This window comes from Phocoena phocoena, chromosome 15 (genome assembly GCF_963924675.1).
Source record: "Phocoena phocoena chromosome 15, mPhoPho1.1, whole genome shotgun sequence".
Classification (NCBI taxonomy): domain Eukaryota; kingdom Metazoa; phylum Chordata; class Mammalia; order Artiodactyla; family Phocoenidae; genus Phocoena; species Phocoena phocoena.
In genome coordinates this window covers 30,146,020-30,162,012 of record NC_089233.1, presented here as the reverse complement: position 1 = coordinate 30,162,012, position 15,993 = coordinate 30,146,020, and the positions used below count along the sequence as shown (strand labels likewise).

At 41.2% G+C, this 15,993-nt stretch overlaps 1 protein-coding gene across 2 annotated transcripts in view; it reads right to left on the bottom strand.

Annotated features, from left to right (window-relative positions):
- Positions 1 to 15,993, bottom strand: part of GRIN2A (glutamate ionotropic receptor NMDA type subunit 2A) — a 369,761-nt gene that overhangs the window by 69,285 nt on the left and 284,483 nt on the right. For both annotated transcript variants that reach the window (XM_065893444.1, XM_065893446.1), the window contains 4 exons: positions 11,189 to 11,357; positions 10,923 to 11,076; positions 6,146 to 6,271; positions 2,026 to 2,255 (listed from right to left, as the gene is read on the bottom strand). In XM_065893444.1, the coding sequence (XP_065749516.1) occupies positions 2,026 to 2,255; positions 6,146 to 6,271; positions 10,923 to 11,076; positions 11,189 to 11,357 (679 nt within the window). The remainder of the gene's footprint in view (positions 1 to 2,025; positions 2,256 to 6,145; positions 6,272 to 10,922; positions 11,077 to 11,188; positions 11,358 to 15,993) is intronic.

Genomic DNA, 15,993 nt, shown 5'->3' with positions numbered 1-15,993 from the left:
AGAAACCAGGAAGGACATGGGGGAAGAAGGTTAGGGAAGGTGAGGAAGCCAACCAAGGGTGTGATTATGAGCAAAGTCTCAGCCTCAGCCTGATCCTGGCAGGGAGCTCTGGACCTCTGAGTTTGCCTAGAAGCAACAGAACAGCTGGGCTTTTGTACTCTCACACTGGTTAGCCATTGGTTACAGGCAACTGCAAGATTTGGGGGACATAAAAATATCCAGGCATTTACCATTTCAGTGCCCCAAGGTAATCATCCTCTGAAGGTCCCTGGTATGAACCTTTGTCAGCAAAAGTGAGGCTGGGCACACAGAACTGAGAAAGGGATCCGAGGCCCCAGGCAGGGTGCCCGCAGCATCCAACACACCGTGCATTTCCCGTTCGATCAACAAGTGTGCACTGAGCATCTACTAAGTGTCGGATAACCCTGACATCCCCTTCCCCCAAGTCAATTTTAATCTCATCAGTTTTACAGCACTTATTCCTGCCTGGAATTTTCTTCTCCATTGCGTTTACTTGTGTGTCGTTTATTTCTTCCTACTGGAATTTAAGTTTCATGGGAGCACAAGCTCAGGCTGCCAAGTTCACCATGGTGACCAGGAAGACTCTCCCAAGGGGTGACCGTTTCCCTAAAACCTGAAAGTCAAGGAGAAGCCGGCCATGAGAATAGAGGGGGAAGAACATTCCAGGCAGAGGACACGGCAAGTGCAAGGGCACTGTGGTGGAAATACACTTGGAGTGTCTAAGGAACGGAGAGAAGGCCTCAGCAAGCAAGAGGGAGGGGACATGGGGGGATGGGCCAGATAATACAGGGCTTTGTCGCCATGAAGCAGAGAGTGGCATTTACTCGAGTGGCATTTCCAAGGAGGAGCCATCAGAGAGGCCAACTGCTCATAAGGTTGGTGGCGCTCTTGTGATAGTGACTCACTCCAATCCCTCACCTTCTCTCTGATGACAGGCCTCTCTGTACCTCTTTCAACCACCGTGTAAGTCACAGATAAGCTGTTAAGTCTTTTCATGGGCTGATTTTCTATTCAGCAGTCTGTTGATGAATGCTGAAAGGATATATGTAGACTCATGCCAATAAGACATGATACCGAGATTTTATAAAGAGACAAATTATCCCCACATACACGACAGAAAATCTTTGCAGTGCTGCAGTCCCCACGCTGCTGAGCTTAGCAAGTCAGGGTTTGTTTCCCGAAACTAAAATTTCAACAGGAAGATATACCCACTTTACCTCTTCCTCCCTGTAGGTTTCTGAATAGCTACTCACACCCTGGGAACTTCGTTACGTGACAGTGGAGAATGGAGAGCGCAGGTGTTAACACTCCCATCTCCCTGATGTGGGAAGCACAGCCCCAGGAGGGAGGATTGAAGGTGAGTCTGAGTAAAAGGAACCGGTGGGAAATGAAAAACCTCCCTGCTCCTTTTGCGTCCCTTGAAGAAATTTCAGGTGAGTCAGGAGTGCTGGTGATGGGGCTGATTGGCTACATGGTAAAAAGGAGCTGTCAGTTTTGTCTCTGGGTAGGGCTTACAGAGGACTTCTGTTTTCAAGTCAGAGAATCCAAGGCATGGAGCACGTAAGAGACTCATACAAAGTCACAAAACTAGGAGGTACCTACAGCCGAGAGCATCTCACTTCACCCAAAGTTTCTCCTGATCCAAGGCTAATGGATCTCCCTCAACATCATACTCTCCTTGGCAAGATGAGCTCTAGTCTAAGCTGTAACATGAGTCACGGACCTCAGGAGGCATCAACACAGTCATGTAAGTGTGAGAAACGACCACTGGGGGAAACTACGTTTCCAAATTAGATCTAGGCACTTTAAGACTTAGGAGCTAAGCTTAAGCTTCCATTCCTGAAACTTTTAGAAATATGCCCATTTGAGTTAAGAGGGAAAAAAAATCCTCTGGCTTTGTGCTTTAGAGTTGATGGGTCTGGATGAGAGTCTGATTTACTTCCTCTGAGGGGAGAACGTTTAAGATCAACCCCTCAGGCAGAGATGAAAGCAAAGTGACCTTACCTTTTTGTCACTGAGGCCAGTCACTTGGTCCACAAACTCCTCCTGGATCATGAAAGCAGCCAGATTAGCCGTGTAGCTGGCCAGGAATATGACGGCAAAGAAGGCCCACACGGACACCATGATCTTGCTGGTGGTCCCTTTAGGATTCTGGACGGGCACGGAGTTGTTAAACACCAGGCCCCAAAGAAGCCATATAGCTTTTCCAATCGTAAAAGAAGGCCCATGGGGTGCTGCAAATGACAGGAAGGACATTCTCAGTGCCTCCTCAAAATGCACATTGGTGAGTGTTTGATACTATGCAGTGGCTCCAGCAACACTGAAGGCTGCCAGAAGACGGACTTATATCATAGTGTGTCCCATCACTGCCCCAGAACCACAACCACAATGAGTCCTTTTTTCTTTAAAAATTAGCATTCTTCCCACATTTCTATATATTTGGCTTTTTGCCACATTTCTAAAAAGACAAAGAAAGAAAGAAAGGAAGAGAGAGAGAGGGAGGGAAGGAGGGAGGAAGAAAGAAAGAACAAGAAAGAAAGAAAGAGAAAGAAAGAAAGAAAGAAAGAGAGAAGAAAGAAAGAAGGAAGGAGAGAGAGAAAAAGAAAGAAAGATAGAAAGAAAGAAAGGAAGGAAGAAAGAAAGAAAGAAAAAGGGAAAAAAGAAAGAAGGAAGGAAGGGAGGGAGGGAGGGAGGGAGGAAGGAAGAAAATGGTTATGCAAAACATGGGTTTGAATTAGAAGTAGTGTTATGACCTGTTTTAAATGTGGATTTGATTTCCATTTGGGGAAGCAGAGCCTTACAAAAACATGTGCATGGGGGCTGCTTCAGTATTCGTCAGATGTGCTTTCGTATAAGAACCATGCAGTTCAGAGGGACTGGTGCTTGATATTCTATTCTGATTGTTCCTAGCCATGGCTCCTGTTCAAACTCAGATGTAAGATATGCACAATGTAGGAATTAAACCAAACTAAAACACTCTCCAAATGGAGACATTAAGGAACAGAACAATAGAGCTTAATTCTTCTAACACTTCACAGATGGAAGACATTTGGTTGCAGGGTCATGGAAAATGAACTCTGATATCACAGCACTTTTTCTCCCTCAGCGTATTCTTAAAATGCTTTTTTTTTTTTTTTTTTTTTTTTTTTTTTTTTAAGATTCTTAAGTGTTCCTTGCAACAGACTTAACTAAAGAGGCAGAACAACATGCCAAAATTTATTGGGCTGGGGAATATGCAGGCTGTAAAACACACATGTTAGAGCTTTCAAGTCTGTTTTTGTGCAAGGGGAAAAAAATCAATTTATGCCCTCATTTCATGGGAAAAAGGGTCTTCCTTTAACAGAAGGTTTTTATGTCATTTAAGTAAATGAAGATATGAAAAAATGATCTACTTAGACTTCAGTTGGCGATGCACACAGAGTGGGCAATAAATAAAGTGGCAGCAGTGAATCCAGATTGATGGAAGTTACGAAGTTCTGGGCAGAGAGCCTAGTTGGGAAGCAAGCTTTCCGCACATGGGAGGCCAAATTCAGGCTATCGCAATACTTACAATATCCATATACAACACGTTAGAGAGAAGGCAACTAATTCTATTATTCTCAGTTTCAAGCTCTCCTCTTTTTCTTTGCCTAATTTTATGATCTTCTGGGCTTGTTCCCAAGAGGCTGAGAATTCTTAGTAAAAAGTAGAGTCAATCCAGTAAACTTCATGAACTACTTAATTTTATTAGGGATGCATGTTGATCAGAAGTGATAGCTATTTGGGAATCAGAAATGGGCAGTTGCAGGGAGCTGTCCAAGACATTTGGGAATTCCTGATTCATGAAGACTATTACTGGGTCATATAATTTTCCCCATAAAGGACAATGAGATGTAACAGAAAGCTATTTTGTGCAAGGAAATAAGTAGCTGTCATTTCCTGAGGGTTTCTACATGCGGATGAGTAGAAAACAAAAAGCCTCCAGGTGATGGAAGGAGTTTGCATGCTAGGTTCCTTCCTGCACAATCGTGTGTGCTTCAGCCAAAGGAGAAATTATTGCACGTGGTGGCCTTTGGATAGCTTTTTATCTTCCAAGATACATTTCAAATGTATCCACTTCTTTCCATCTCCATTCTCTCCATCCAAGTCCAAAGCACTGCAGTTCTTTTTCTTGGAAAACTGTACCACCTTCCTAACTGGTCTCCCTCCTTCCACTGCTGCCACCCCTCCCATCGTCTTGATAGATAGATAGAAAGTGACCTTTCCACACCATACAGGTTTGTATTCTGCCTCTTCCCTGCCATTGTATTTTGAAGAAAATCTGAAATGCTTACCACAGTCAACAGCCTATCCCTCTGACTTCATCTTATACCACTGTCTACCTCACTTACTCATAACTTTTGTTTCTTGAGCATATCAAGATTGATCCCATGGCAAGGCCTTTGTATCTGCTGTTCCCTCTGCATGGAATGCTTTTCCCTCAGTTTTTCATAGGACTGAATCCTTCTCATCTTTCAGGTCTCAACTCAAGCGTCATCTCTTCCTAAAGCCCTTCCCTGCTTGACCATCATACTTAAGAAGCGCCCATATCCCATCACTTCACTTTGGTTTTTCTCCCTTCTTCTTGAGATTTATTACAATCTGTGATTATTCACTTATATGTTTACGTGTTGTCTCCACAACTAAATTCGCTGTTGCCCAAGGATGAGGAAATCTCCATCCCATTTACCACGTTAAACCCCTGCTCCGGTACCAGGTACTCCGGAAATATTCATCAAATAAACGCACGAATTCACAAACAACACAAGCTCTGATTTTGCAAACGTAAATATCTACTCTCCTGCAGTATGATCACCCATAGAACATTGCCTCAGGACCCACTCTGTTGGAAAGCTTCTTACTAGCTAATTACATTACCCATTTAGCGAAATGCTGGCAACTCTCCCACTTAAACACAACATGATCACTTGTGGCATTTTAACTACGTTTTGTTGACGGCAGGTGGTTTATGTGGTAACCACCGCTCTTCAGTGGTTAAGAAGAAGCGGGAGGATTTCAGTAAAACTAAGTTCCCAATAGATTCCTGTGACCTGCTGGCTCTTTCCAATACTGAATCTTCCAAGCAAAAAGAACATATGGCAAATTAAAGTGCCTTGTTTTTGAATAACTGTACCTTGAAGATCTGCCGTCTTCCATCATCTAAAGTCATTTTTCAGGAAAGAGGTTTCGTCCTGGCACCCTTCTGATACCATCTACTTAGAATGTGTTGTGCATTGAGAAAAATTCACTCAAAATTGTGTAATGTGTTTATGTATATGGTTTGTGTGGGAGCCTCTTAAAAAGTTATGGCCGGGCTTCCCTGGTGGCGCAGTGGTTGAGAGTCCGCCTGCTGATGCAGGGGACACGGGTTCGTGCCCCGGTCCGGGAGGATCCCACATGCCGCGGAGCGGCTGGGCCTGTAAGCCATGGCCGCTGAGCCTGCGCGTCCGGAGCCTGTGCTCCGCAATGGGAGAGGCCACAGCAGTGAGAGGCCCGCATACCACAAAAAAAAAAAAAAAAAAAGTTATGGCCAATGAATGCATCCCAATTGAATTTTCTACTTACTGATTGCCACTTTATCAAGTACAATGCACTAAGGTCAGGCACTGTCAAGAGGAAAATGTAAGTGTTTGGGGAAAGTCACCATTTTATCATATATTTATATATTTATCATCAAACGAATGTGAGCATGATTTGGTAGTTTGGAGAATGTTCTTAGCCTAGATTCTATAAAACCATTTTCTTTGCATAGACTGAAGTTGAGACTCACTAGTAGTTTTATCATTTGTTTTGATGCACATTTTAACAACTGCCAGAAAACTTTTTCAAATATGCTTTCTCAGCAAATATCAGTAGCTTTTCGCTTAACTACTGACTCCACATTATAGCAAGATTAAAATGTCTCATTATTAAGTTTTATCCTTCTTTTCAGTAGAAGGGAATAACCCATACTTGTATGGCACTGCAAGTAATATCAATGACCCAGCATGATTTATACGATGGTACAGCAAGGCAATATAGGATAATGTGTTCTAAATCTGAACTCTTCATTGAAAGTAAATTACATAGCATTGACTTTGAATCATGCTTATGAAGCTAGTCTCACCTTTCCCTTTGGCTAAGTTTCTGTTGTATCCAACAGGACTGAAGTATTCAAATACGAAAACAGCTATGGCGGATACAATGAGCAGCATCACAAACATCATCACCCAGACGGAGGCGCTGAATGGTTCTGCAGGTAAACAGGCCGGAGGATGGAAACATGGTCAGTGAGCGCCTCCTCACAACCAGGGCTAGCCGGAAGCCTAGAGGGCCATTTGCAGACTCACTGAGAAACCCACTCTGATGTGAATCTGATCATTCAAAAGAAGCTAGTCATTGTTTATTCATACATTTAAATCATTCTCTACTCTACAAAATATTTGAGGTGTTTTATAAGAATGCACATCATAGGATAAAAACAGAAAAGCATACGACATTTTACAAATCAGGTCAAGGATAATAAAAACAAAATATAATGATAAGACCAAGGGAGAAAGTTAAAATGCAAACCAAGAGGCTACAGGGTCCCCTGTAATTATAGAATCATCCAGGGGACCAAAGCTAAAGAGAAACAAGACTAGATTCAAATAGTCAAACATAAGGCACCTGCGAATCAGCATGAGTTTTATTTTCATTTTCATCTTGACATGCTGGAGGGAGAACGTGCAGGAATTCTAGAAGTAAAGGGAGAATTATAACCTGGTAGAAAAGGATCGTAAAATCGTGGGATTGACAGGAATATTGGAATGTCATAGTCTGCCCCCAATACTACCACTCTCTCCATTTCACCTACTGCTTTGGACAGATGGGATCTCTACAATTTAAAAATCTTGTCGAGGTTGGTAATGGTTAAACGCAATTGACAAGTCATCTGAGGATATTACATTCACACGAGAATTCAATGAAAATGTATCGTTTAAAGATAGAGGCAAGGAAGTAGTAGACGGATAGATGGTTATTTCCCCTAAAAATAGTTTTCATCAGTTCATTTTCATGTGGGTGTCTCAGAAGGGCAGGCCAAGACACAAGGTTCTAAATCTTAGATCACTTTAGAAAGGTAAGAGATACTATGTAAAACAAATTAACATTTTTATTCAAACTGATTGAGGACATGAAAGTGAGCTGAAAGGAGCTATTTTATCCACGTATGACATAGATTTGCTAGAAAATCAACAGAGACTAAAATTTTTTAAATGAACATAGCTCCACCTGATTGCATCACTGGGAAGAGACTGCCCTTGGACACCAGTGAACTTATAATCCTTTTCGTCATGAGCAAACATTTTCTAAGAATAAAATATAAGAAGCCCAATAATACCTCTCGAATAGTACACATTTTATTATTTTTAAATTGTTTTTTTTTCTGATGAAGCTATTAATAATAATAAAGAACTAGGCTGATAGCAGGCCACCTTTTTATTAAAGTCTGTGACTACCTAACACAGCTAGAGTTCATCACAAATTCCAATGTAATGAGCTTAATATAGAATAAGAAACTAATATGTCCGAAGCTTTAATGATATTGGATAATTTTAAAACCTGAAGGAATACTTTGTAATGCAGTTTTGATAGTGCAAATACTTTAAGAAGCAACAAGTACCAAGACAACTTACTTGACTTAAATAAGCCAAGATGAGCTCAAAGAAACCAATGAGACTAAAACTGAAATTTATCTTAGTTAAATTTAACTTGAGTGCAAACAATATCGTGTCCCTGAAATCAGCAGTTTGGTAGTAAGGTGTATCCAGGAGAAAGAAATGAATAATTAGGAGATTAAAAATTACTTAATATTCAAAAATAGAGATGCTAAAGTAATTCTCCAGGTTGGATGTGCTGATGGCGTAGTATGTCTCAGCAGAGGAGGATCCCTGTAACGAGTAAAGGAGCATTATATACATGTAAAGTATTTGGTGTGTGCTTTGCACACTGCATACACATAATAAATGAAATGGAATAGCTGCCGGGTTCCCTGGTTAAAGCCAGAATTGGTGGTGGTGGTGTGCTGTCCAGGGTCCTGAAAAAGGCGTTCTAGTTTAAAACACGCACACTTATTAATCTGATAACTCCTTTTCTCTGCAGGTTATGATGACATTATTAAAAATATTAGGGGAAATCCTTACTGAATTCTTGTACTCACATGTCAGAATCTGTAAGCCTTCAGTGGGCTTCACTGGGCACTTGATGTGTCCTAGTCACTAACTGGTCAGAAAATCAGATGGAAACTGATCAAGAAACTGATCCCAGATGTTTTCTCACTTCGAAGTGACAACATCTGTCCTTTGACTTGTGAGGATGGCAGAGCGATTCTGCTGTAGTATTCTGGTTTTAGTAAGTTAGGTACCTATGAGTGCCATGAAGGATGGCTATTCCCAGACACCACACACACACACACACACACACACACACACACACACACACACATACACACACCCCACAACAAAGAAAGTCATTAGAACAATGATGAGCTACTGTCTGTAGTGTCTAAGATGTGACCCAGAAGTATTTTTAGATAGCTCTGGATTACATCCTCTACTGGACAGATTCAACAGATTCAACATCTGTCTGTGAAGGAACTTTAATCTAGAAGAGACCCCAGCTCAGCACTTCTTTGGATCAAAGACTCCAACCTACTTGGAAAGTCTTAAGAATTAACTGAATATTGCCAGAGACATCATCTCTGTCCTTGAAGGGTCGCTGGTTACATTTTGATACAAAAGCTCAGAGGCATTACCTGCAAGTGTTTCCGATGTGAGTTAATGGATTTTGCAGAGGAGAGAGAATAGGAAATAATGAAGAGCAATGCAATCAGATTTTGAATGTTTGGCTCTTCCAGATGACTGAGCCAGTGAATGGAAAAATGTAGCTTAGCATGGTTCATTATGACTTTCAAAACCTGCAGATAATGACCGTAAATAAGGGGGTGCACAGTCAATCGAATAGGGATGTAATTTAGTGACTAGGAGAAGTATTAAGCCTTCTGTGTAAAAACAGCTTTAAAAATAGCTTCCTCTGGCTACAATTTATTTTATTCTTAAAGATACAGTAGGAAGAGTAGGGGGAAAAGAGGTTTAGCTAAATTTAGCAAAAAGACTTGACTTTTATGGAAATGTTCTACTAACACAGATAAGATAAAAATCTAGGGAAACTGGGTTGAGGCCAGATTCAGTATCAGTGACTCATATTTATGAGACAAGTCAATGGAAATATTTTTCCCCTTTGATTGAACTGGACGAAAAGTTCTCTCCAGCTCACTAAGAAGATAAGTGGACAACTTTCTCTTTCCATTTCTTCCACGAACTCCCTTCCTCCAACCTCTAGGACCAAAGATCTCTGTTAAAGGTTCCAATAGGGAACGGGGAAAAAGATGATTAGGAGTGACTATGAGTGAGAGTATATCCAATAATTATTAACATTCTGCTTGTGTTGTCAATATCAGTAAGCAGTACTTTTCATGATCCAGTGAGGCTCCCTTATTAAGATATGGGCATCATTATCCACATCAGACACAGGCACAGAAGGAACATAGTGAGGTGTGTATTTGTCAAGGTCCACATTACTCCAACAAAGGTTACAAAAATTGAAGCGAGTGCAAAATCAAATCCAGTGAGTGGTAAGGATTTCAACAGCTTAAATGGATTATTGAAAATGAAAACAGTAAATCCATATGTCTCTGTGAGTAAGGCAGTATCCAAAATCCTGTTAGCCAACATTTCACTCATGAGAATGAAGCATAGAACACTTCACTGGATGCTAACACCACATATAAATGAAGACAGTGGAAGAGTAAGGCTATGGGCTTGGAGCTGGCATCCCCAAATGGGCCCTAGTCTGCAGTTTTAGTTCTCTAATAAACAAAGTTTTTTTGTCTTTGGAAAAATGTAAGAAATTCAGTTGACCCTAATCTAACTGTTTTCACTCTCTCCTGCAGTTTCCTTCTAGGGGTCAATGTTTGTCTTAACCTTCCCAATGTGGGACAAACCCACTGACGTGGGAATGCCAAGGGGAAGTTAATCTGAATCCCATGATCTTCAAGACAGTCACTATCAAAAACTATTTATGACGACAAAACACTCAACACAATGATTTCCTTTAAAGAAAAAATTAAAAATGCTTGGCTATATTCCATGCAGTTTCAGCTACACCAGCCAAGCTACCTAATGCATAGCTGCTAAAGAAAACCAGACGATAGAAAAAAAACAGAACTACCTTGCTTTAAAAAATAAAAACCTTTTGTGTAAAAACATAAATCTAGGAAACAGTTAAAAGGAGAGTAAGAAGAATTTCTTCTCTTATAAACCATTCAGCTTAAAGGATAGTCACATTTAAAATATGATTCCATTAATTTTAAAACAGTGTATCCTCTTCAGACTGCTTCTGTTTTGTTTATTGGAGTACTGGTATAAATCATTGCACAGTCAGCATCATTTTCACTCTTACATGCAGTAAATAAATGACTGTCATTCTAGTGAGGGATGGAGGATGGGTATATGGCTGCTAAATAAAAGTTTATGAGCTGATTTAAATTCACTGTGGACAGACAGGTTTATTTTTTAAATGCTTTCAAGGCTCTAGGCAATGTATCTACTAATCTATATTCTGCACTATCAAGGACGGTATCTGAATATGTGACTGTATTTTTAGCAGCTATTTCCAAGTTAAAGATAAATGAAAGATGTTAACGGGGGGAAATTTTGGGTAATTCAATGCAACATGCTTTCAATATGCTGACGTGGTTACCTAGAACTGAACTAGGTCCTATCTGGTCCTGTCTTTTGAGCAAACAAGACAAAATACCTATAATTCCTCATAGGGAAGCAATAGTGACTGTGAAGTTCACATACCTAGGAAAGCAGAAGGTGACACAGTGCCGTTGCTTCTTGAAACCATGACACTGATCCCTGTCTCCACAAAGGGCACAGAGAAGTCCACCACTTCAGAACGTTCCTCATTGATGGTGAGTGAGCCAACTGCCATGACTGCCCGTTGATAAACCACCTGGACACAAGGCAAAAAGAAGAACCGTCCCTTTACTTATCCTTCCCGCCATCTCTGAGGACCTTGGGCCCTAAGTCTGAATGAGGGCCCTTGGGATGAAAAGATAACTTACCTCACCAATCATTCCATTCCACACATTGTTAACTTTCTTGCCATGCTTCCCATTAGTCACCAGGTAAAGGTCATAGGTAAACTTCACTGTTCTCGAAAGCTTCTTTAGGATATCGATGCAGAACCCCTTGCAGCATTTTTTAACATTCATGCCCTCATTGGTTGAATTGCTGTAGAGAAAATCCCAAGATGGTAGAGTATTAGTACTGGAAAATGTGTTCAGTCATTATCTACACTCTTCTACTATTTTTCACATGGGAAATAGAGGCCCAAAATGAGGAAGCGGCTTTTACAAGGAGGTTCAGTGAGTTTATGACAGCAAAAGTAGAAAGTGTTCTTAATTATGACAATAACCATGACAACAGGTAACATTTCTTGAGTAATTACTATTTGCTATGCACTGTGATAAATGCTTTCTACTAATTGTTGGATTAATCTTCACAACATTTTTCTTAATTAGGTAGTATTCAGATCCCCATTATACAGATGAGAGTTACTACGTCTTATTTTTTTAAAGCTTATAACACATACAACCTCTTTAGATCAGAGTTTAGTCATCTAATCTAAACTGAATTATAAAAACTTACTGGAAAATGGAGGAGAGGAAGATGTGAAATTCTCAGAGCAAGGAGAGTTTTGCTTTATCCTTTCACTGAAAATAGAGGTTGGCAACCAAAGGGAAGAAGAAAGGATGCCTTACTTACTTAGGAAAGACACTCTCCTTGCTGAGGAAAACTAAGAATTATCAGCTAAGAATCAGGAGACCTGGGGTCTACTCTGTGCCTGAGTCTGTGGACTTAATGTCTCTTGATCGAGTCATCTCGCAAATGAAGGCTCATTCGTAACATTTTCCCTCCCTACCTACGTGGAGGAAGTGTGAGAGGTGACACTATTAAATAGCAATGTCCTTGATCAGGAAAAAGCCCTATTAACATACAGAGGGCATTGCTGTCGTAAAACCTATCATAATCTACCAAGGTTACATTTGTTGCTTTGTGTCAGCCACTCTGCTTTATTTACTTGACAAAGTCACACTCAAAGGACACTCAGAAAAACCAGAAATGCTTTTAAAAGGGAAGGAAACAAGGGTCTTCCCAAGTGATAACAAAAACTATTTAAACCACTGCTACAGGAAGATCAAGACCTCTCTGAGCATTGTACTTGGTTCCACCTTGCCCTGGGGCATCCATTAGTACCATGGTCAGATGCTGAGTCACGTATTTCATAGGATATGTGCTGCCTCAACATTCCATTGTTGACACATCTACATACTGAATTGTTATCTAAGCACTAAAATGATGTTTATCTAACATCATTTGGTCTGTGTTTCCACATCTGGAAACACAGACCATATTGGGAACTTTTGTTGGTTGTTAACACAAACGTGTGCGTGTGTGTGTGTGGAGGAGGGGGTATGACAACTACCCAGACATCTGAGAAATGGTGCCCATGTAATCTCTCTGCTCTCCACCATCACCCAAAAGAAAGGGAGACTCATAAAAACAAATATGGGGAAAGGGATCCAATAAGTCATCAATTCTCTGGCTGTATAATTTCCCAGTGTGGCCAGTGGATGTGCCTTGCGAGTCAGACAGAGCTGCTTTAAAATCCTGGGTCTGCCCTTGACAAGCATGGAAACTCGGACGGGTCTCTTCATTCACAGACCTCAGTTTACTTATTCGTGCATTGAGAAGGCTGATACTTACCTTGCAGGATAGTTGGAAATATTAAATAAGGTATCTAAAGCACCTCTCACACAGGTGCTTAAAAATATATTTCCTCTCTTTTCACCAATGATTTGACAGTTTAGGGGATTAACTGGCAGTATAGCTATTTATCCTTACAGATCAAAACAGGTAAGTTTTCCTCAATTTTCTCTTCACATCTTAACACTCAACTAACAGGTAAGAAGAAAAGTCTGATTTCTCAGCCCATTTCCTACTACCTGATTTTTTAGAAGAATGATGTGTGCCCTCAAGACCCCACCATTTGCCAGAAGTGAGAGACAAAGGGTTTTCCCTGAAAGAATATCACCAAGAAAACAAACACAATCATGTTGTCCAACAGGAATCCTTTTTGGAACCAATCAGCCTGCCTCAAAGATGTTACCTTTAGGAAATGCAGTTGATCTAAACTGTGTTAATGCTGGGATGACTGGATCCTAGTAATTTTCTATTGCTTTCAGGTAAATCAAAGACTTTAATTTCACCTAGAAGCACAGTACAATTCTCATGTCACCAAGTGGGAAAAGGAAAATTGCAAGCCACCCCCTCCCACAGGAACCCAAATTGTGAATCTGAACTTGTTAATCTGTTTCTATTCTTCAGTTGAAAAGTCAATTCTTTTAAAGACAGTAATTTATTTGGAGGTTCATTTCCTCCAGACCAGTGTGACTCAGGACTTGGTGATCTATTGTTTTCAGCTCCAAGTCTTCTGATTTTAAAGACTTTAATCTCCAACGACTGAGTGTGAAGCGTAAGATGCCCTACTTGATTGGCCCTGTTGAATCAGAGAAGATATTGTTATCATAAAGGAGGTGCCCCAGTGGGGTTATACTCTTTGCTTTGTGCCAGCCACTCTGCTTTCTTAATCTGACCAAGTTCTGCTCAAAGAACACCCACCCAAGTCAAAACCTTCTTTGACAACTTTTCCATATTACCCCTTCTGTCATTCCCCCAGTTCATCACTTCCAAGTACTGTACTAGGCTTCCTTCTGTTTCCCAAACTCGCCAATCTCTTTCCTCCCTCAGGGCCTTTGCACCTGCTCCTCTAGCTGGGTGGCTCTTCCCCAGTTCTTCACATGTTTGGCTCCTTCTCCTCCTTTACATGTCACTTTACATCTTACCTGTGTGAGCTGCAGGAGCCCCACATACCTCAAGTGACTCCCTTATCACACCACCTTATTCAGATCCTTCACAGGGTTTATCCTAAGTGGAGCTGCCCTGTTCCCTTATTGGTTGAGTAGTTTTTTAACCGTGTGCACCCCTTGACTGCAAGATCCTTCCCGGTTCATTGACGCATCCCCCATGCCCAGCACTGTGACTAACACAGAAACTATGTTTCATGCGTATTTATTTATTGACTAATCTATTCAGAATTTCAACCCCAAAGAGGCTGATGACTCCAAAAAAAGCTGATGATTATTTACTGAATAATCCATAAGAATTTCAACTCCAAAAATGCTGCTTATTGATAAAAAAATTTCTCCAAACCAAAATGCACCTTCATAATACACTTAGCAATCATATTCTTAAAAAATTATCTTTGGGCTTCCCTGGTGGCGCAGTGGTTGAGAGTCCGCCTGCCGATGCAGGGGACACGGGTTTGTGCCCCGGTCCGGGTAGATCCCACATGCCGCGGAGCGTCTGGGCCCCGTGAGCCATGGCCGCTGAGCCTGCGCGTCCGGAGCCTGTGCTCCGCAACGGGAGAGGCCACAACAGTGAGAGGCCTGTGTACCGGAAAAAAAAAAATTATCTTTATCCAAAGCACTGAGCCATGGGGATTTGCATCTTGTATAATAAGAACTTAGGTTGGAATTTGGAATGTGGGAGGAAAAGTATCCATTCACCCTCCGTTCAAGTTTCATCAACATTGGGGTGTCATATTCTATGCTTGTCACTGAAGACACAAATATTAATAAGCCACATTCCCTATATTTAGGCAGATAATACTCTGGGGGAAATACAGACAAACTGTAAGCCATAAAAACAAGTGAGACAGTTTAGAGAGTGCTAGAGAGTGCTATGACTAGAGTGCTATGACTAGAGTGCTAGAGAGTGCTAGCTAGAGAGTGCTATGGACTGAATGTTTATGTTCCCCTCAAATTCATATGTTGAAACCCTAATCCCCAATGTGATGGTATTTGGAGAGGTAATTAGGTCACGAGGGTGGAACCCTCCTAAATGGAAGTAGTGCCCTTATAAGAAGGAGCAGGACAGCTTGCTTCCTCTCCCTCTGCTCTCTACCAGGTGAGGAGAAGACAGCCGTCTGCAAACCAGAGGGTCTCCACCAGACACCAGATCTGCCAGCACCTTGATCGTGGACTTCCCAGCCTCCAGAACTGTGAGGAATAAATGTCTGTTGTTTAAGCCACCCACTCGTGGTAATCTGTTATAGCAGCCTGAACTGATTAAGACATAGAGACATAGCCAGGGTACTGTGGAAGTAGGGAGAACTAACCTAGCTTGTGGAGGGAGTGCTTAAGAATTAAAGGGCAAGCAAAAATTGTCCAGGTGAAAGGAGGCAATCAGAAAATACTAAGGAAAAAAAAAAAAAAGATTTCCATCTAGCGGTAGGCTTTTTCCTTTTGTGAATCCTCCACAAGGGTGGTATTTGTGTTTATGTTTGCATTACAAAGACAAAATTCAGGGCCTTGGACTTGGCCATGAAGCTTTATGTATCTCCAAAGGGTTTATAGATTAGGGAGAAGCCTTCATCAGGGGATCTGATAAAAAATGTCAGTTCCTCTTCAATCATAATAAAAGAGGAAATGACTTAGATGCAATGCTGGTTTGTTGCTGGTGACCTAGGAGATCCCCAGGAGATCAGCTCCACCTTAAGCACATCAGAAAGTCACTTGTAAGGTGGATGCTGACCCCAAAATGGAGAGAAGCTTTGAAAATTCTGAAAAGTTTGGATCTGGGAAATAGAAGAGAGGTGGAAGGAAGTGGTAGATATGGTTTGGGGGAAGGAGCAACCAGAAAAATACAAAAGAAATAATTATTCTAGGAAATATTGAAGGGGAGGGTTGACTTACCATACTGGTTAAGAATATGGTGGTGGAGTCAGATGGACAAGTGTTTGAGT